This window comes from Oryctolagus cuniculus, chromosome 21 (genome assembly GCF_051225735.1).
Source record: "Oryctolagus cuniculus isolate XC-2025 breed Fujian yellow rabbit chromosome 21, ASM5122573v1, whole genome shotgun sequence".
NCBI classification, from domain to species: domain Eukaryota; kingdom Metazoa; phylum Chordata; class Mammalia; order Lagomorpha; family Leporidae; genus Oryctolagus; species Oryctolagus cuniculus.
The window spans coordinates 31,337,611-31,358,640 of record NC_142887.1 but is presented as its reverse complement, the minus strand read 5'-3'; the positions used below and the strand labels follow the sequence as shown (position 1 = coordinate 31,358,640).

The window sequence follows — 21,030 nt, the reverse complement described above, 5'->3', positions numbered from 1 at the left end:
TTGTGAGGAAGGGGCTTTGAGAGCCAGACTATGGTTTTCCTTCCTGCCTGGTTGTATCTGAAGGTACCTTAGGCTGAGAGATTTCAGGGGCTTCTGCTGGAGTGAGGGGTGGGAGAGTGCCAGGCCTACACTCAGTTCCAGCTCAGGGTGCCCCACCTTAGCTGTGTTAGACTCAAGTCAGTTTCAGCAGGGACCACACCTCGACTCCACCTGCTAGCCCTAGGGATGTGGCGGCTCTGGGAGCACCTCTGCTGCCTCTCCGCAGGTCAGTCCGCCTTGTGCCACGGCTGCCCCAGTGAGGTTGCTAACTGTGCGGTGGCCCTGTCCTTGCAGCTGGAAGTGCCTCGGAGAGAGCTTGCTGGCCATGTACAACCACCTCACCACCTGTGAGCCCCCGCGGCCCAGCCTCGGCAAGAGGATCGACCTGTCTGACTACCAGGACCCCAGCCAGCCGCTGGCATCTTCCATGGTGATGACGCCTGTCAGTGTGATCCAGGCCAGTCCCGTCAGTGCCAACCCCACGGTGGCTGTGGCTGAGCCTGTGCTCTCCTACGCCTCCGTGGCCACAGCCAGCTTCCCGCTGCACAGTCCTGGCCTGCTGGAGACAGGCACCCCTGTGGGTAAGCAGGCCATGTTGGATGTCATGGCTCGAGTACAGCAGGAGCCCAGCCCCACAGGGGAGCCTCCAGCCTGCTCACTGGCCACTTCAGCCCTGGAAGGGCCTGGGGGCTCAGGCTCGCAGCTCTTGCTCCTGGACAGTGCCCCAGGCCATCGAGGCAGTGAGAGTGGCAGAGTCCCTGTTCTCTTGCTAGCCATTGTTTCCAGGTTCTTAGACTTTCAAAAATGGTTAGTCAAGCTGCCACTGTAGTTGTGTATTTTTATACTACTTCTACTTAGTTTTTGTTATCACTAGAGTTACTAAAAAAACTGACAGAGGTCTAGTTCCTAAGCCTTTTTTTTCTTTTGTTTTTAAAGATTTATCTATTTATTTGAAATGCAGAATGACAGAGAGGTTGAGAGAGAGGGAGATTCTCCATCTGCTGGCCCACTCCCCAAACAGCTACTGTGGCAGGGGTTGTTCCAGCCAAAGTCAGGAACCTGGAACTCCATCCAGGCCTCCTATGTAGGTGATAGGGTCCCACACACGTGGGCCATCAGCGGGGGACTGGATCGGAAGCTGAGCAGCCGGGACTCGAACCTGCTTTCTAATACAAAATTTTGGCTTTGTAAGTGGCAGCTTAACCTGCTGCACCACAATGCCAGTCTCCAAGCCTTTTCTTAATTTCTGTTGCTGAATAAAAGAATGTCTGGAAGTTAAAGAAGTTGGTGCATGGATACGCACATGGTTGTTGCTGACTTCTTTGCCTAATCATACATGACATCCTTCTGCTCTCCATGTGATTCAAGCCAAGTTCTCTTGCTCTTTTCCTGTCACCGGGGCTCGGAGGTCCTGGGTAGGGTCAGTGTCTCCTGCTCCGTCCATGCCAGGTCCAGTGACAGGCCGCACAGCTCTTTTCCTCTGAGACCGTGGCATTCCGTGGCTGTGAAAAGGAATCCTGAGATCTGGCTTGTGAGTCTTGTGACTTCAAGAAGGGGATGAGAGTTAAAGGGTTTCAAATTAATCTTGCTCAGACTCTCCGCTATTGAAGGAGAGGAGGAAGATGTGAGTGTCAAACAGAAGTGTAACGCTGGCAGAATTGTGAGAGAGGGGCTGACGGGTCTGTGTGTACGGTCTCCCCTCCTACCCTGTAAGCTTTAATTTGCTTTCTTTGTAAAGGTGATGTCTCTGGGGGAGATAAGTCCAAGAAAGGGGTAAAGCGGAAGAAAATCGCAGAAGAGAGTGGAGAGACAGCAAAGCGGAGGTCTGCGCGTGTCCGGAACACCAAGTGTAAAAAAGAAGAGAAAGTAGACTTCCAGGAGCTTCTGGTGAAGTTCTTGCCATCCAGGTACGCTGCACACCACCAGCCCACCCCACCAATGGCCTTTCTCATCCCATCACCTCCTTGGTTTTCCAGTAACATCTGTGCAGACGCCTGAAGCCTAGATCCCACTAGATTGGGATCTTGGATTTTTCTCGCCTCTAAACTTCTTGAAGACAGGGGCTGTGACTTACTGATCTTGTTGGGGCCAGGCACAGATCGGGATGCTGGAGGCCAGAGTCTGTCTCTGTGCAGCTACAGATGCCCCCTTGTGGTGGGGGTGGGCTGCGCGGTGTCAGGTGCAGATGCCTGTGAAACCCCACAGAAGGGCGCTTCCCACTGCTTTCCTGAGTGTGTGCTCCCTGAAATCCCAAAGGAATTTTCTGCATTCCAAGAAGGCAGAGCAGGAGCTTGTAAAGCATTCCAGGGTTTTCCTGGTTCTTAGGGTCCCATGGAGAAGCCCCCGCAGGAGGAGAAGGTGCCAGGCCCCTGGTCCCCACTGTTCCTCACCGAGCTTCCGCCCAGTCCTCCTGCTTCTGGCCCTTGCCTTCTCACCTCCGTCAGAGGCGTCACGGCCTTAGGGTTTGTGAAGCTGAGGGGAGAATGCAGTTCACTCACTCACTCTGGGCATCGCATTCTGCCTCCTGGCTGTTGGCTGGCACTTCTATCTCCCATGTCTGGGGTCTTACACCTTTTTAACACCTTCTTGGTTCCTGCAGAGGAGTTTGGGAGGAACCATGGGCTGCCATCAATGTGCTGTCTGTCTTAGTGTGCCACTGACTGTATTTCAGCGGTGCTCACGGCAGAGTGAAGGAGGAGCGGAAGGTGTGGGTGGCCGGTAAATCCACTGTATGGCGAGAGCCCTGCTTCTCTTGAGTCGTTGCCTTTCTTCCTTTCTGTGTGAAGGCGACGTGCAGAGTTCAGGTTCCCTGTCAGCGGCTGATGGATGCAGCGCCACTGTGTGCCTGGCGTGGTGCCCCAGGAAGATCGCGCGACTGTGCTCTGGTTGCTGACCCCGAGAGCTGACCCTAGCCTCCTGTTGGCCCCACTGTCCTCTGTCTCTGAGTCTTGTTGCCTAGCACCCTCAGAGGGAGGACATGTCCTTTGCTCTTGTCTTCGAGTTCTTCATTTTCCTGCCACTCGTACTGTCCGTTTCTTCAGATCATTAGACAAGAGCAGTGCGACGGCTCGGCTGACGTGTGCAGGGCATGAGTGAAGAGTGCCCTGGGTGTTTATGCTGCAGGAGGCCTGGGCTGCGGGAAGCCACGGGGATGCCTCAGACCTGGTCCTTGGCAGGTGTTTGAAGAATACTGCCTGCAGGGAGAGACCTCCCGAGTCCCAAGACGGCCAGCCCCAGAGCTGTAGGAGGAGCCACAAAGGGACTGAGCTCAGATGAGCCTGACGTATGCCTCAACTGCTACCACCCATCCACTTTGTCCTGGCTCACCGGGCTCCCCTGAGGCCCTTAGAACTCTCGGGCGCCCTCTGACCCGTCCCTCGGTGCTGCTGCTTGTCCTGCTTCTTTGTGAGGCAGGCCTGTTCTCCAGCGCAGGGCCCTGTGACCCTCAGGTGTTTTTTTTTTTTTTTTTTTTTAATAAATGTTTAAGAGTCTTTCTTTCTTTCTTTCTTTCTTTCTTTCTTTCTTTCTTTCTTTCTTTCTTTCTTTCTTTCTTTCTTTCCTTCTTTCCTTCTTTCCTTCTTTCCTTCTTTCCTTCTTTCCTTCTTTCCTTCTTTCCTTCCTTCCTTCCTTCCTTCCTTCCTTCCTTCCTTCTTTCTTTCTTTCTTTCTTTCTTCCCTTCCTCCCTTCCTCCCTTCCTCCCTTCCTCCCTTCCTCCCTTCCTCCCTTCCTCCCTTCCTCCCTTCCTCCCTTCCTCCCTTCCTCCCTTCCTCCCTTCCTCCCTTCCTCCCTTCCTCCCTTCCTCCCTTCCTCCCTTCCTCCCTTCCTCCCTTCCTCCCTTCCTCCCTTCCTCCCTTCCTCCCTTCCTCCCTTCCTCCCCTCCCCTCCCCTCCCCTCCCCTCCCCTCCCCTCCCCTCCCCTCCCCTCCCCTCCCCTCCCCTCCCCTCCCCTCCCCTCCTCTTCTCTTCTCTTCTCTTCTCTTCTCTTCTCTTCTCTTCTCTTCTCTTCTCTTCTCTTCTCTTCTCTTCTTTATTTGAAAGGCACAGTTATACAGAGAGGAGAGGCAGAGAAAGAGAGAGGTCTTCCATCTGATATTTCACTCTCCAGATGGCTGCAATGGCCAGAGCTGCTCCACTCTGAAGCCAGGAGCCACGAGCTTCTTCCAGGTCTCCCACGCGAGTGCAGGGGCCCAAGTACTTGGACCATCTTCCACTGCTTTCCCAGGACATAGCAGAGAGCTGGATCGAAAGTAGAGCAGCTGAGACTAGAACCAATGCCCATATGGGATGCCAGTGCTTTAGGCCAGGGCATTAACCCACTGTGCCACAGCCCGGCCCCAATCCTCAGTTTTAAGCACTCTGTTGTGGCTAGTGCTTACTTGGGTCATTGGTTTCTGCACACTGTTTATTGTCTGCCTACCACTTAAGAAGTTAGGCTCTGCCCCACTTAGAGCTGTGTTCTGGCACTTCGCTTGGGGCCTGGCACATGGCTGGGGCTCAGTAATCCTTTGTTGCTTAAATAAGTAAGGGCACAGACCAGCTATCAGCCCACAAAGCCCTGGAGAGACACTGCCTCCTCAAGACCTGCGTCCCAAACTCTGCCACCCACTGTGGTCATCCTTCCTGGCTCATATTTAGTTTCTCTAATAGCAAGAATTCAGATATTTGTGTCAGAATGATATGGTACAGCTTTTGTGATTTTTTTTTAAAAAAATAGATTTATTTATTTATGTATTTATCTGAAAGAGAGAGAATTCATCCATCTCTGGTTCACTCCCCAAATGCCCACAACAGCCAGGGCTGAGCCAGGCTGAAGTCTGGATTAGAAACTCTGTGTGGGTCTCCCGTGTGGGTGGCAGGAACTCAAGTACGTGGGCTGTCCTCTGCTGCCTCCCAGACGCTTTAGTAGGAAGCTGGATCAGAAGCACAGAGCAGCCAGGACAAGAACCAGGCACTCTGATATGGGATGCAGGCTTCCCGAGTGGCAGCTTAACCTTCTGTGCCAGAGCGTGCACCCTGTGGTGATTTTTGATGTATTCCACGCAGGTTAAGAAAGCTGGACCCTGAGGAGGAAGACGATCCCTTTAATAACTATGAAGTCCAGTCGGAAGCCAAACTGGAGAGCTTCCCGAGCATGGGGCCTCACAGGCTGTCATTTGACTCTGCCACGTTTATGGAATCTGGTAGGAATCAAGCACTGATCGGTTGGTGGGGATTCTTCCTCCCACTGTGCTGTAGCTTGCTGACATTTTATTCTGGAAGAATCATTCTAGGATTTTTTTTTAAAGTGTGGTCAAGGGGCTGCTTAGGTTTGTCTTGGGCCTGAGCCCTTTGGTCAGCCGGGATGTCTGCTGAAGTGTGCAGGCCCTTCCTCGCTGTGCTCCCTGAGTGCTGTGTGCCGAGGCTTGGCTGTGTCCATTGACTGTCTGTGAGCACAGCCGTTCAAAGTGTGTCTCACATGCCAGACCGTGCTCTGTGTCTTACAGGCATGATCTCGTTCCCTGCCCATGGCAGCTTGGCAGTGGCCCTTTGGATGCCCACCGTGGGCGTGGAGACTCAGAGAGGCCTGTACATAGTGTATCCCCGCAGCCTGGCCAGAGCACCACACTGCGATGCCAGTCGGCTCTGACTGCATCTGGTGGTGGAGGGGGACACAGGCTCTCCTCTCCCGAAGAGCGGGGCTTCCCTTCAGCTCAAGCTGTTTTCCCTCCCCGGGCAGAGAAGCAAGACGTGCACGAGTTCCTGCTGGAGAACCTGACCAATGGGGGCATCCTGGAGCTGATGATGCGCTACCTCAAGGGCATGGGCCACAAGTTCCTGCTGAGGTGGCCGCCCGGCCTGGCGGAGGTGGTGCTCAGCGTCTACCACAGCTGGAGGAGGCACAGCACCAGTTTGCCCAACCCACTGCTGAGGGACTGCAGCAACAAGCACATCAAGGTAGCGGCCTCGCGAGGGCCAGCATCGATGGGGCGGGGTGGGCATGGACAGCACCTGCTGTGGGTAGGAGGCTCCCGCTGTGCTGAGCATCCTGGCTGTGTCTACTCGTGGGCTGGAACCTAGGGATGAGGGATGGGGTGGGGGGTCTGAGGCAGGAAGTCACGGGACCCAGTTTGTTCTCCAAAGATCCCTGGTGAGAGTAGAATACTTACCTGGCGGACATTGGGGTGCAGGCGTGGGTACACAGGGGCCTGGCAGGAGCCAGCCAGTGAGCCAGTGGTGGTGTTGGCAGCGGGAGGAGGGGTTCTGGAGGCAGAGCTGACAGGATGAATTGGAACATAGGATGCGAGGGCATGGCATCACAGGGAGGAGGGCCTGGGTCGTGAGAGCTGGCCGGGAGCAGCTGCAAAGGGAGGCGCCCTGCTGTGCTGGTGCAGCCAGGTACTGTTACTGAGGACGTGGACGTGCAGAGGCTTAGTAGGGTGCCTAGGGGTGTTGTGGGGGCTGAGCCTACTCTGTCTTGTCTGCCTGCTGCACTCTGCAACCTGGGCTCCTCCACTCAGTGCCGCCTGGAGCCCACGGGAACTCAGGGTGCTCCTGTCCCCCCTGCCATTGAGGTGGAGTGCCAAATGCCAGGCAGAGTGTGGGGAGCTCTCGGGTCTTCTTGCCTGAGGAAGTGGAAGTGGAGGAGCTCAGGGTGACAGAGCTTCATGTCCTTAGGGGCATGCCCCCACTGGGGGCAGCAGAGTCGTGGCTTCCGTGCCAGGCAAACCAGGTTGATCCTTGCCCGGCAATGCCTGCTGGGCAGATGCCTTCGTATTGCCCTAGCCTCAGCTTCCTCAAGTGCCCTGAGAAGGATGCTTTGAGGTCTGTTCACTTTTAAGGGATGAGAGCTGTAGTGTGGGTGCAGCATCTGGTCTGGCACGCGGCCAAAGACAGAGTTGCCTCTTGGCCAGGACAGTCCCTCGGGACTCTGAAGGCAGGTCTCATGGCCCTCACGGGTCTTGTCCCGACATAGGCTCTTGTGCCTCCATTTATGTCCTGGTAAGTAGCCACAGATTCTCAGGAAATGGGAGGCAGGCAGAAGGGAGAACTGTGCTTTAGCTCCTTCCCACCCCACCTTGACTTTGGCCCCTTCCTTTCTGTGCCCGGCTCACAGGACATGATGCTGATGTCTCTCTCCTGCATGGAGCTGCAGCTGGACCAGTGGCTGCTGACCAAAGGCAGAAGCTCTGCAGGTAGGAGGCACTCTGTGTGCTATGCCAGCGCTGATTTTCTGAACCCACAGCCACTGAAGCAGGGAGGCCGAGTCCTGGAATTCAGACTGAGATCTGTAGTGGGCATATTTTCTGTGTTGGCGTGTCAGAGTTAGACAAGGTCCAGGGTCCAGAGGGAGCCCCTTGCCTATTTCTGCTGTGACTCAGGATTGAAGGAAGCAGGGTCTCAGGTTAGAGCGGCCTCTTGATGTTTTATGGCCCCTAGTAATTTCCCAGGTGCTGTAGGTCATTCTGACTTGGATGCTGCTGCCTGGTGGAATGCAGACGTACTGCAAGCTCAGTCTGGAAAATTGTCCCGCCTCACTTCCCCGCTCTCGGGCCCTCTGCATCTCTCTGACTGAGCTGAGCTCTCTTAATGCCTGCCCCTCAGGGGCTGAGGATACCCATGGGGACTGAGGGTGGGGACTGAGAGGGTTGAGGGTGCCCTCTGGGGAGCAGAGGGCATTTGGATGCTGCACATGAAGTTGACTAGTTGGCCGGATGGTTTTCAGTGTCTCCTCGGAATTGCCCCGCTGGTGTGATGAATGGCAGATTTGGGCCCGACTTCCCGGGAACCCACTGCCTGGGTGACCTCCTGCAGCTGTCATTTGCCTCGTCTCAGCGCGACCTGTTTGAGGATGGCTGGCTGGAGTTTGTGGTCCGTGTTTACTGGCTGAAGGCTCGCTTTTTGGCACTACAGGTTGGTTTCATGGTCAGCTGCTTAGGGAGTGTGCGTTGACACCCGAGAGAGAGCAGAGAACTGGCCGTGCCGAGGACGTGTGTGAGGGTGCCTGGGCCTGGGCTTAGCACGGGCATGCAGGAAGTGGGCATTGTCGGCATGTCAGAGCCCCGTCTGTACAGCTCCTCGGCTCAATCACAGAGCCCTCCAAGGGCTGGCCCTTGCCCCCCATAAGTTGCCTTGGGATTGCCTTGGGATCTTAACCTTTTGCTTCTGGTTTCCTAGAAATACAGCAAGTATATGAACAGAGGAGGAGTTTTTAAAAAACAGCTGACCCCTATTTTATGAGAGTTCTAGGAAAGCAGCTCCTTGGAACCTGGTCTGGAAGGCCAGCATGGGTTGCCTGTCACTCAGCACCGTCCACACGCTAGTACCTGGTGCACTGTGGCAGGGTGAGCCAGACACTGCCAGGGCCCGGCAGCAGCCACTCAGTCTGAAGGAAGCAACACTGTTTAATGTGGAGAACACTGGCTCTGGATTGATGACAGGCCCAGGTTCTTTTTTTTTTTTTTTTTTTTAATATTTATTTGTTTATTTGAAAGAGTTACACAGAGAGAGGAGGAGAGGCACAGAGAGAGTCTTCCATCTGCTGGTTCACTCCCCAATTGGCTGCAATGGCTGGAGCTGTGCTGATCTGAAGCCAGGAGCTTCTTCCGGGTCTCCCACGTGGGTGCAGGGACCCAAGGACATGGACCATCTTCCATTGCTTTCCCAGGCCATAGCAGAGAGCTAGATCAGAAATAGAGCAGCCGAGATATGAACCAGTGCCCATATGGGATGCCAGCACTGCCGGCGACGCCTTTACCCACTATGCCCCAGTGCCCGCCCCAGGCCTAGGTTCTAACCCTGCCTCCAACAATACCTGGCATTGCTCAGGTGTGCTCACCTGAGACATGGGCTTAATGATACCTACCCTCACAGAGTTCTTGAGTTCCAGCAATGTACCAGGTCCCCTTTTAGGGGTATATGAGGTAGCTTCAAAAAATTCATGGAACATGGAATTATAAGATAGAATGGGGGCAGGCCTTTGGTTGAGACACCACTTAGAATGGCCACACCCCATATCAGAGTGCCTGAGCAAGTCCTGGCTCCACTTCCAGTCCAGCTTCCTGCTGATACACACCCTGGGTGGCAGGTGATGACTAGTGTTTAGGTCTGTGCCACCCACATGGGAGACCAGGACTGAGGTCAGGACCTCTTGATCTATCATGTTCTGGACATTCAGACGACATCGTCCTTCCTCCTTCCCTCCCTCTCCGGCACCTGCAGTCTGGGGAGATTGGAAATGTAAGGACCCTAGCACAACATGCTTACTTCCCTGCCTTCCCCCCTAGCCCGTGACCGTGTTTTCCTTCTGCCCAGGGAGACATGGAGCAGGCCCTGGAGAACTATGACATCTGCACAGAGATGCTGCAGAGTGCCACCGCCATGCAGGCTGAGGCAGGTGCCGAGCAAAGGGACATTGTCATCCGGCTGCCCAACCTCCACAACGACTCCGTGGTTTCCCTGGAGGAGGTGAGTGGGAGGTTTTGACATGGTGTTTTCTTGGTCAAAGATTTGTTGTGAATAGACCCAGTTAGACCAGGCCTGAGCTGTCCCTGAGGAACAAGAGAACTGCCCACTGTCGAGCAGGGTCCCTGGTGACAGGGCACAAAAAGCCCAAAGATTCCCCTCATGGCACACTGGCCTGAGAGCTTATTCAGGCTCGTCCATGGCAGCTCTGGCCAGCAGGATTAGAGGTGGTTGTTACTCGGCTCTCACGGCTGTGACAGCGATTGGAATGGAACTGAGGGGAGTGTCAGCTGCTACAGAGCAGTGCTGGGTCAGCAGCATGCGGCACGTACAGTAGGCTCCATCCTGTGGCCTGCTTCATCGTGCAGCTCTGCCCCCGTCACGCTTCCCCATCTGTGATGTGTCCACGTTGGCTGAAAATGACCTTCAGCTCTCTCAGAGTTGTGTAAGAGCTGTCCTGGTGCAGTGTCCTGCGGCCTGTGTGCTGGGGCTGCGTCAGACCACGTGAGGAGAGGGTTCCGTGGTCAGTGCTGTGCCAGCCTCTGGCTCAGGCTCACCCAGTCTCTGGCGCCTGGTGCGCCATGGCTCTGAATCTGGCTCACTGAACTGGACCTGTGCAGCTGTCCTGGTGGGTGCCTTCCTGGAACTCCTCTTTCATCTAGGGTGGTTTTTGGGTTCTGGTGTGTTTTTGAAGAGTTGAATGCCTTGGCCTTAACGGAAAAACTCAAAAACACATACATTTGGTGTCAGCACTGATATACTAAGGGGGGATCTCTTTTTTTAGAGTAGGAGGCTGGAGTCCAGTTTTTATTCAGTCCTCTTTGCCTGGGACTGGTAAATGCAGACACTGGCCAGATCCCAGGAGGGTGTGAGGGGTTTGCCTCAGGCTGTGTTTGTGGGCCTTTTTCAGATTGATAAGAACCTGAAGTCACTGGAGCGGTGCCAGTCCCTGGAAGAGATTCAGCGGCTGTATGAGGCGGGCGACTACAAGGCTGTCGTGCATCTGCTGCGCCCTACGTTGTGCACCAGTGGGTTTGACCGGGCCAAGCACCTGGAGTTTATGACTTCCATTCCTGAGAGGCCAGCCCAGCTGCTGCTGCTGCAGGTGTGTGCTGCTGTGTCCCTCAGTGGCCCACTGCTCCCGTCCTTGCTTGCTCGTTTGTCCTGGGAAGGCTCTGAGGTAGCCCTCAGGAACACAGAGGAGAAAAGGTAGAGTCAAAGTCCCAGTCAAAATCACTGGAAGATGGCAGTCAGATGAGATGGTCGCGACTGGGGGGGCTTTAAAGCCTAGGAGAGCAGGTTCTAGGGCTCTGTGAGGCTCGACTCTGAACTTCTGCATGGCAGAGGAGGAAGGAAGAAGGGTCGGGCCACTGTCCATAGGCCTGTGTGTGGTCATCTCATTGAACTGCTTCTTAAATTGACTATTGAGGACACAGAAAAGTGGATGGAATATCTGTGACAACAAAGGCGATGTGCAGTCATTTAGTTGAAGAAAAAGAATAGCAACATGATTTTTTTTAAAGATTTTATTTATTTATTTGAAAGTCAGTGTTACACAGAGAGAGGAGAGGCAGAGAAAGAGAGAGAGAGAGAGAGAGAGAAAGTTTTCCACCTGCTGGTCCATTCCCCAATTGGCCACAACGGCCGGAGCTGTGCCAATCTGAAGCCAAGAGCCAGGAGCTTCCTCCAGGTCTTCCATGTGGGTGCAGGGGCCCAAGCACTTGGGCCATCTGCTACTGCTTTCCCAGGCCATAGCAGAGAGCTGGATTGGAAGTGGAACAGCGGGGACTTGAACCAGTGGCCATATGGGATGCCAGCATTGCAAGCGGTGGCTTTACCCACTACGCCACCACGCTGGCCCCAACATGTTTTTGAAGCTTCGTTCCTCCTGCCTCCCTGATGCCTCCCACCTTCAGGAAGTAGAGCCATGCAGAGAGGCTGCTAGGGAGCTGGCACTGCTGGGTGCTGGGCTGTCACCCAGCTGCCCGGAGCCTCAGTTCCTTGTGTCTAGGATGGGGTGATGGGAGATGCTACCTCGGAGGCCTCTTGTGGGAATTACGCCAGTTAATGTGTTACACTGCGCCCGGCATCATGGCGTCATGGCCCTCGTCCTTGGGAGGGTTTGTCTGTGGAAGGTAATGAGTGCAGCGCACTTAGCAGAGCACACACTGGCCCTGGGTCCCAGTCCCTTAGGGTTCAGACCACTAACCACATTTCTTTCATCTTCCTGAGTCCTCTCCCTGCAATGGCCACGACATCCAGGGCTGGGCCAGGTAGGAGCTTCTTCTGGGTGTCCCATGTGGGTGCAGGGGCCCAAGCAGTTCAGGCATCTTCTCCTGCTTTCCCAGATGCATTATCAGGGAGCTGGATCAGAAGTGGAGTAGCAGGGGGCCAGCACTGTGGCATAGTAGGTTAAGCCTCTGCCTGCAGTGCCGGCATCCTGTATGGGCGCCGGTTCAAGTCCCAGCTGCTTCACTTCTGACCAGCTCTCTGCTATGGCCTGGGAAAGCAGAAGATGGCCCAAGTCCTTGGGCCCCTGCACCCATGTGGGAGACCCGGATGAAGCTCCTGGCTTCGAAACAGCCCAGCTCCGGCTGTTGCAGTCATTTGGGGAGTGAACCAGTGGATGGAAGACGTCTCTCTCTCTCTCTCTCTCTCTCTCTGCACCTGTGCCTCTCTCTCTCTCGCCTATGCCACTCTTTCAAATAAATAAATAAATCTTTAAAAAAAGAAAAATGGAGCAGTTAGGACACGAACTGACTGACAGGGTGTCAGAGTTGCAGATGGTGGCTGCACAGCACTGCCCAGGCATGAAGCATTTTAGTCATTAACTTGCTTGAGCTGGGAAGTAGTCAGAGGTGCAACTGTGGACACAAATGAAGCCATCTCAGCCCTGGGCAAAGGGAGGAAAGGGTTGGCTCTGGGAAGAAAGGAGGCGCCAGCTCCCAGCAGGGGATGAGGTGGGTCTGCAGGCAGGTGTGAGGGACAGCTGGGCGTGCCCAGGAGGGTCTCGAGGTGGGAGAGCTCAGCGCTTTCTGCCTTGGTGCTTGAATGTCATCATGCTCCTGTCCTCACCGGAAGTGCTGGGCGTGGCAGGACACGCCTGTGATGGGGAGGAGCTGAGTGGTGAGGGCTGCTCCTGCTTTCTGTGAGGGGATGAGTTTGCTCAGTGTCCTGTTGCTTTGCAGAGCTTTTATATTTTAAAAGACTTTTTTTTTAAAGATTTATTTTAAAGTCAGAGTTATAGAGAAGGAGAGGCAGAGGTAGAGAAAGAGAGGGAGATTTTCCATCCACTGGTTCACTCCCCAAATGGCTGCCACAGCCAGAGCTGGGCCAGGCCGAAGCCAGGAGCTTCATCCGGGTCTCACACATGGGTGCAGGGGCCCAAGCACTTGGGCCATCTTCCGCTGCTTTCCCAAGCACGTTAGCAGGGAGCAGGATCAGAAGTGGGGCAGCTGGAACTCAAACCCGTGTCCATTTGGGATGCCAGTGCTGCAGGTAGCGGCTTTACCTACTACGCTACAGCGCCAGCCCCTAGACATTTTCTAATGAAGTCTTGCAGATACTTTTTCCCCAGTGTGTTGTGAGCTGTTAACTTGTGGCTTTTAATGTTTTGTTTTGTTCAACATACAGAAGTTTTGAATTTTTATGCTGTCAAATCTTTAGATGTTTTCAAATGTTTGTGACTTGGTTCATTCCACTTAGATAGGCTTTCCAAGCCTGGGAAGGCACTCATCCACCCATTCCTCACACATGACTTAGCAAGGGGAGGGTCGCTGTGAGGGAGGCAAATGAGAGACGTGCAGCAGAGAGAAACAGCACGTGCTCCTGTTGCTGTTATTTTAAATTTTTATTTACTTGAAAGGCTGAGAGAGGGATCTTCTGTCGTCTGGTTCACTCACCAAGGGATGAGCCAGGCTGAAGCCAGGAACTCTCATGGGCACAGAAACCCAAGAACTTGAGCCAGCACCTGCTGCCTCCCAGGCACATCATCAAGAAACAGGACCAGAAGCAGAGAAGCTAGGACTCGAACCCAAACCCAGGCGCTCTGATATGGGAAGTGCATCCCATAACCACAGCTCCAAATGCCTGCACGGTGTTTGTGGTTCATGTTTGGATTTCACTTGGCATCATCTAGCTTCTCGTGAGCAGGGGGAGGGGATTGGGAGCCTCCGCCGCGAGTATGTGAGGGCTCTCCTAGCCGAGGTAAGCCGTCTCTCACGCTCTTCACTGTGGCCAGGTCGTTTTCTTCCTCCCTGTGGAGTAGATTCTGTCCTAATGTTTCTGGTTGCCGTTTGAGCGGGGGCATTGTGTTAGTCACCGTATTTGCTAACTGCATTGCCGTTTTATAGGAACCCCGTTGATTCGCGTGTGTTTATTTTGATGCTGGCTGCTTCGCTGAATTCTTGTTGTTTCTGATTGTTTTCCCATGTTGTGTTTTGTTTGGAGTGGGTGATTACGTGGCCTGCAGTCAGTGGTAATTTGGTCTCCTCGGGTGTTGGCAGTTATTCTGCTTTTTAGCTCTTTCTGGCCCTGAGCACCGGGGATTGTGTCAGGTCAGAGAACTGCTGGTGGATCCTTGTCTTGCCCTGACGTTCACTATGCCTCACTGCAGGTTTAATGCAGTAGTCTTTACATCCTGCTAGAAAATGACCCTGTACCCCTGGTGTGTTTGGCACCTTGAGGGGTGACCTTGGGCTTTGGAGCCCAGCTCTGCATGCCACAGGCCACTGCCCTCCTGCTGACAGGTGCTGGCTTTCTCTAAGGAAGGGAATCCTTTCCTGGCAGTTAAGGCTTATAAGTGGTGGGAAGCCTTCGATCTGTGTCAAGCAACTAGAGCGCATTCCAAAGGCAATTGGCGAGATTTCTGCCCCCAGCCCCTGTCAGTGTCACCTCAGAATGGCAGCTACACAGAGTCACTGCTGGGCCTGGGCTGTGGGGAGGTCAGAGCCCAGTGGGGCGCCGGGCAGGAGCTGCTCCCTGCTGCTCCAGTGAGCAGCCTGCTGGCTCTGTGAACCTACAGACAGGCTGATTCCCTGTGACCGCACACGGTGATGAGAGGGGCTGAGACCCCACTGTCTAAATGGGCTGTACCTTGGGCTGCATGGAAAGCAATGGCTTCCAGAAAGGACGTTTTAGAATAGAAGTCACAGCTCATCGTGGGAGCTCATCTATGCTGGGCACTGTGCTGGTGCGCGGTGCACATCTGCTCCTTGACTGCTCTCAGTACCCTGGAGAGGGCGCCTCAGGAGGATACAGTAGCTCAGAAGGACCCAGCACCGTGGCCACACTGGGCAAGGGGGCCTCACAGGACAGTGACTTCAGCATTGCGGGGCCTGGGCTCATACTTCTTCCTCTGACAGCTCCTGACAGCCTGCCCCTCCCTTTCTGAGCCCCCTCCAGAGCCCTGGCTTGGAGGCTCAGGAGTTAGGGGACAAAGATATTGGTGTCCCTCAGTCTTGCCTTGGCCACCTGCCAGCTTGGCAGCCTAGTTGCCAGAGTCCCAGCTTCATAGATAGGGAAGGTGAGACATCTTTTTTTTTTAAAGATCTATTTATTTATTGAAAATCAGGGTTAGAGATAAAGAGAGACACAGAGAGAGAACTTTTCCATATCCTGGTTCACTCAGAGAGCCATAACAGCCAGGGCTGGGCCAGGCCAGAGCCACAGCCAGGAGCTTCATCCGAGTCTCCCACATTGGGTGCAGAGGCCTAAACACTTGGGCCATCGTCCACTGCTTTTCCCAGGCCATTCGCAGGGAGCTGGATCAGAAGTGGAGCAGCTGGGACACTAACTGGCACCTATATAGGATGCTGGCATTACAGGTGATGGCTTTACTTGTGGTGCCACAACGCCGACCCTGAGACACCCTTCTGAAAGTCCGCTTGCTGCGGTCACGCACAGGGCAGCAGCCTGCCCCAGGCTGCATGTGGCCTCTGCTGTGCGGGGCCATCTCTGTCTTTTGCACTGGCCCGCACTTCTCCCCGCAGCTGTCCTTCCTCAGGCCTGAGGTCTGGGTGTGCATACCTCCCACTTGGCTTCTTCCTGTGCTCAGGACTCCCTGCTCCGGCTCAAGGACCACCAGCAGTGTTTCGAGTGCTCTGACGTGGCTCTCAACGAGGCTGTGCAGCAGATGATGAACTCGAGTGAGACTGCAGCCAAGGAGGAGTGGGTGGCCACAGTGACCCAGCTGCTCCTGGGCATCGAGCAGGCACTCGCGGCCGACAGCAGCGGCAGCATCCTGAGGGACTTGTCCTCTGCCACTGGCCTGGTGCGGCTCACCAACAACCTCATCCAGGTAACTTCTGGCTCCTCGCCCCACCCCACGGCAGCAGGTGCGTCTCTCTCTTCATTCCGGGAAGGACGCCTTGTTCTCTAACCGGGGCTTTCAGGGTCTGAGGACGTGGCTGTGTGCAGGCTGCTGGGTCAGCAGTGAAGGAGCACTCGCCACTGCTGCTCTGCTGCGCACCCTCCCCAGGGGGAGGCCCTGAGCTGCCTGCAGGGAGCTGGAGGCCTGGCCGTCCACATTCTTCACGGCGCAGGCCTTGTCTCCTCTCCATCTTTGTCCCACTGTGGGTTAGGCCCCGTCGTCTCTTGCTTCCACTCTAGCAGCACACTCCCCGCCGTCCTCTCCCTCCCTCTGCCCTCCCAGTCCAGCCCCGACCCTGCCGTGGTAATACCTCCCCAAATACGTGTGTGCTCCTTCCCTGCTTAAACCCCTCCCCATGCCCAAGGCGTGCCGTCCCCCAGCCTGCCTCTCCCCCATCTTCTGCTTCCTTGGCTGCAGTCATCCCGGGCCTGCACACCTGTCCTCTGTCCCCACCCTGAGCGCAGGGTCTACCACAGCCCCTCACCTGGAAATAGGCTCTCTTCTGTCTGCCCCCTTGCTCTGTGACCCTTGGCAGCTGCACCCGCTCCCATCTCGGCAGCCCTGCTCAGATGTCTGCCCTCATGTCCCTTGTCTGTGGCTTTCTTTCCCCAAGCTGTCAGCAACCCTGTGCCCATTCCCAGGGCCGGAGCACCCAGGAGGTACTGAGGGCATCAGTGGCTGCATGTGGCATAGGGGAAGACAGGGTGACCCTGTCATTGGACACTGTGGGCCTGTCCAGTGAAAGGCTGGGGTGCCGCTAGGCCAGTGTTCCCACCTCAGAGCAGGGTTGGTGGGCGGCAGTCCCAGCCCTCTTGCAGTCTGCCCTGAGGTATTAGCCTGGGGAGGCAGTGGGCAGAGCTGGCCCTGAAGTGACAGCCCTGGTGCCCCTGCCCCACTAGGTCATTGACTGCAGCATGGCTGTGCAAGAGGAGCCCAAGGAGCCCCACGTCTCCTCAGTGCTGCCCTGGATCATCCTGCACCGAATCATCTGGCAGGAGGAAGACACCTTCCGCTCCCTGTGTCACCAGCAGCAGCTTCAGAGCCCAGCGGAGGAAGGTGTGCACTTAGCGGGTCTGGGGGGGGGCCTGACTCAAGTATCCTTTCGCCTGGCTTCTGCGGAACCCTGTGGTCTTCCCCAGGCGCTGTGAGGGGACTTGGGGCCCAAGGAGACAGGGTTTTGCTTGGAGCTTGGGCAGAGGCAGAAGCAGCCGTTTCCACCATCAGTGCTCCCTGTACAGCACGAGGGAGGCAGGGCGCGTGGATTGTTGTATGTCTGTGCAGGTGGCAGCACAGGGAGTGACAGCAGAGTGAGTGCTTGGAAGCCCGGCGCTGCTCACTCCTTCATTCCCCATGGCAGCCTCCAGGGACAGGAAGCCCAGGGCAGTGTGGCGGGAGCACAGGTTCCATGTCCCAGCCTGTGTGACCTGGGGCAAATCGTATAACTCCAACCTCTGTTTCCCCATGTCCATCTTGAGACTAGTGGTACCACCCCCTCAGAGCTGTTCCCAGGACGAAGTGAAATAGTAAAGCCATTGAGTGACCATGGCGTCAGAACCTGGTACGTGATGGGTGCCGAAGGAAGAGTGCACGTTACGAATTGAGAAGCTGGGGAGGGTGCCCAGGACCTTTCATGGAGGCGGTGCTTGAGCTTATGGTCAAGGCAGTGGTGGGAAACGTGCGGGACTGGAGAAACTACACCACAGTAACAGCCCCGTGGCGCCTACCCATTGGATCCTTGCTTTTGATGGCTGTCTTCGATTTATTTATTTGAGAGGCAAAGTTAGAAAGAGGCAAAGGCAGAGAGACAGAGATCTTCCATCTGTTGATTCACCCCCCAATTGGCCGCAACGGCTGGAGCTGGGCCAGTCCAAAGCCAGGAACCAGGAGCTTCTTCCAGGTCTCCCATGCGGGTGCAGGGGCCCAAGCACTTGGGCCATCTTCTGCTGCTTTCCCAGGCCATAGCAAAGAGCCAGATTGGAAGTGGATCAGCTGGGGCGTGAACTGGCACCCACAAAGGGGTGCTGGCATTGCAGGAGGTGGCTTTACCGGCTACATCACAGCACCGGCCCTGAATAAACTTATTTTTAAGCTAGCTGAGTAAATCCATAGATCTGTATATTATGAAGGTACTTCAATAAGTTCATAGAAAATGCATTATTGTAAAAAAAAAGCATCAATTTCAAAATTGTTTCATACCAAAGAAAACTCATCTTCCAATTCCAGTTTTCTACAACTTGAAGCACCAGATATTGTCACAACTATTTAAAAAGCAGATGTGTAGGGGCTGGTGCTGTGGCAAAGCGGGTATGGCCAGGGCTGGGCCATACTGAAACCAGGAGCCAGGAGCTTCTTCCGAGTCTCCCCAGTGGGTGCAGGGGCCCAAGCACTTGGGCTGTCTTCCACTGCTTTCCCAGGCCATTAGCAGGGAACAGCTAGGATTCAAACCGGCATGCATATAGGATGCTGGCACTGCAGAGATTTAACCTAGTACACCATAGCACCAGCCTCTACTGTTTTTCTTATAAAAACAATACACGAAGATTTCTGAATTTAAAAATTCTCCTTTCTCCTGAAGTTAACTATGCAGACAAAAAATAGTTTTTAAAATAGATTGTGACAAATACATCATACTAACATAAGATGTTAATAATAGGAGACATTGGATGTGTGGTATATGAGAACTCTTTTTCTTACTTCACAGTTTTTGTTTTATAAATTTAAATATATAAATATTCGATTCTACAGATAATAATATATGCAACAAAATTGAGAGGAAAAAGTGTTACAAAGCTGATCACTGGTCTTATAGAGAATCAGTTGATGCCCTTGAAAATAGAAACTAATTTAAAAAGACCCATAAAAACATAGAATGACTTAAACTTCTCAATGACTATCTAACCTTCTTTCTTTATTTTTTAAAAAAACAGTGCTCCCCATAGTTCTTTGCTTACGGCTAGCCAACAGTAAAAAGTACAAAACGGATTTCACAAAAGAAACTTCTTTCTACTGCGTGTGATGCATTTTGGTGTTTTCTATTCTGATGTATTAGGTCCTAATTTCAGAATTACTGAGAGTTCGTCAAAGAACTATTAGTTTTGTTTTGTTTTGTTTTTAATTTTTTTTTTTTTTTTTTTTGACAGGCAGAGTGGACAGTGAGAAAGAGAGACAGAGAGAAACGTCTTCCTTTGCCGTTGGTTCACCCTCCAATGGCCGCCGCGGCCGGCGCGCTGCGGCCGGCGCAGCGCACTGATCCGATGGCAGGAGCCAGGAGCCAGGTGCTTTTCCTGGTCTCCCATGGGGTGCAGGGCCCAAGCACCTGGGCCATCCTCCACTGCACTCCCTGGCCACAGCAGAGAGCTGGCCTGGAAGAGGGGCAACCACGACAGAATCCGGCGCCCCAACCGGGACTAGAACCCGGTGTGCTGGCGCCGCTAGGTGGAGGACTAGCCTAGTGAGCCGCGGCGCCGGCCCCAAAGAACTATTAGTAATACTTGTAGTGATGAACAAAAATTTAACTGAAAATTTGGTAGTTCTTTTTTTTTTTAATTAATTTTTACTCATCTATTTTTTTGAAAGGCAGAAACAGAGATCTCCATCCACTGCTTTACCTCCCAGAGACCTACAGCAGCTAGACTAGGCCAGGCCAAAGCCAGGAGGCTGGTCTCCCACGTGGGTGACAAGGACCCAGTCACTTGAGACATCACATTAGCAGGAGGGTAGAATAAGGAGCAGAGCTAGGGCTTGAACCCAGGCACTCTGATGTGGGATGGTTATCCCAAGTGGCGTCTTAACAGCAATGCCAATCACCTGCCTCTCAGTAGTTATTTTTTCCTTGTTCTGCTTTTCTTTCTATACTATTCAAGAATACCTAAATATAACTATTTTTAAGTAAAGCCATGTGTGGGGGCTGGCGCTGTGGCGTAGTGGGTAGAGTCTGCCTGCAGTGTTGGCATCACATATGGGTGCACGTTCAAGTCCCGGCCACTTCACTTCTAATCCAGCTCTCTGCTGTGGCCTGGGAAAGCAGTGGAAGATGGCCCAGGTGCTTGGGCCCCCACACCCACATGGGAGACCTGGAGGACGCTTCTGACTTCAGAACAGCCCAGCTCTGCAGTTGTGGCCATTTGGGGAGTGAACCAGTAGACGGAAGACCTCTTTCTCTCTGCCTCTGCCTCTCTGTAATTCTGCCTTTCAAATAAAAATAAATAAAATATTTTTTAAAATGTGTGTAGTGTGGATTTCATTGTTATGAATTATTTGCTTCTTTCAAAATGCCTCATGTATAAAAGGTCTTCAGAAAGTTCACAGAAAATGCATATTATGGATAAAGTACTTGAATTTCAAAAATACTGTATACCAAATAAACATTTAATTCTATTTTGCATGAATTTTTTGAGATACACAGAAGAATGCTTTGAGTAATGTACACCAGATGTCAGTGTTGGTTATTCGAGGGCTGGCATTTTGATAGGTGAAGCCCTCTTCATACTTTCTTGTATGGTTTGAAGATTTGACTCATTTTTTTATCAGTATTTATTGCTTTAATAAAGCCAGTGAAATCATTGCTCACTTAGTAAGACAGATAAAAGTGGAAAGAAAGAAAAGTCTGTGCCCACCTTGATAAAAACAAAAAGACACCTGTGAAGAGAGGCTGCCAGCCCGCCCGCGGGTGTGCCTGCTCCTGTGCTAACTCCGTTTCTGGTCCGCCTTTCCCAGGGATGTCGGAGACGCCCATGCTCCCATCTTCCCTCATGCTGCTCAACACGGCCCATGAGTATTTGGGAAGGAGGTCCTGGTGCTGCAACTCTGATGGGGCTCTGCTGAGATTCTACGTGAGTGCTCCCCCTCCTCCATGCACACCGTGGGCTGCTGGTGCAGGACTGGGGTGGGGCCTGGGAGCGGGCGTGCAAAGGGGGCAGGGCCATGATGGCAGCCTTGGGCTTGCTTGCCTCTCCACCTGTGGTGGAGCCTACTGTGCTCCTCTGCCTTCCTGCATGTGACTACTGAAACTTTCTGGAAACCCTGAACTTGGTTCCCTCAGACAGCTGAGGCTCAGGGAGCTTTGGACCTGGCCTTTAACATAGGTGGCTTTACGTCGACTAGTTACTTCTGGGTTGGGCACAGGGCTCAGCCCATGTAGTAGTAATTTTAGAGAGTAATAACTGCGTTCTTCACTCCACC

The 21,030-nt window shown here is 53.7% G+C and overlaps 1 protein-coding gene across 15 annotated transcripts in view; it reads left to right on the top strand.

Annotated features, from left to right (window-relative positions):
- The window catches only part of CABIN1 (calcineurin binding protein 1), a 135,896-nt gene that overhangs the window by 25,216 nt on the left and 89,650 nt on the right, over positions 1 to 21,030 (top strand). For 14 of the 15 annotated variants that reach the window (XR_016227058.1, XR_016227057.1, XR_016227060.1 and 11 more), the window contains exons 9-19: positions 334 to 620; positions 1,778 to 1,946; positions 5,082 to 5,218; positions 5,755 to 5,972; positions 7,132 to 7,210; positions 7,741 to 7,928; positions 9,330 to 9,482; positions 10,390 to 10,584; positions 15,535 to 15,777; positions 16,749 to 16,905; positions 20,566 to 20,681. Coding sequence is in view for 10 of the 15 variants with exons in the window: in XM_089322960.1 (XP_089179086.1) it covers positions 334 to 620; positions 1,778 to 1,946; positions 5,082 to 5,218; positions 5,755 to 5,972; positions 7,132 to 7,210; positions 7,741 to 7,928; positions 9,330 to 9,482; positions 10,390 to 10,584; positions 15,535 to 15,777; positions 16,749 to 16,905; positions 20,566 to 20,681 (1,942 nt within the window). In the remaining 5 variants the exon portion in view is untranslated. Of the gene's footprint in view, positions 1 to 333; positions 621 to 1,777; positions 1,947 to 5,081; positions 5,219 to 5,754; positions 5,973 to 7,131; positions 7,211 to 7,740; positions 7,929 to 9,329; positions 9,483 to 10,389; positions 10,585 to 15,534; positions 15,778 to 16,748; positions 16,906 to 20,565; positions 20,682 to 21,030 lie in introns of those variants that run through there. The other variant, XM_089322965.1, reaches the window with a different exon arrangement.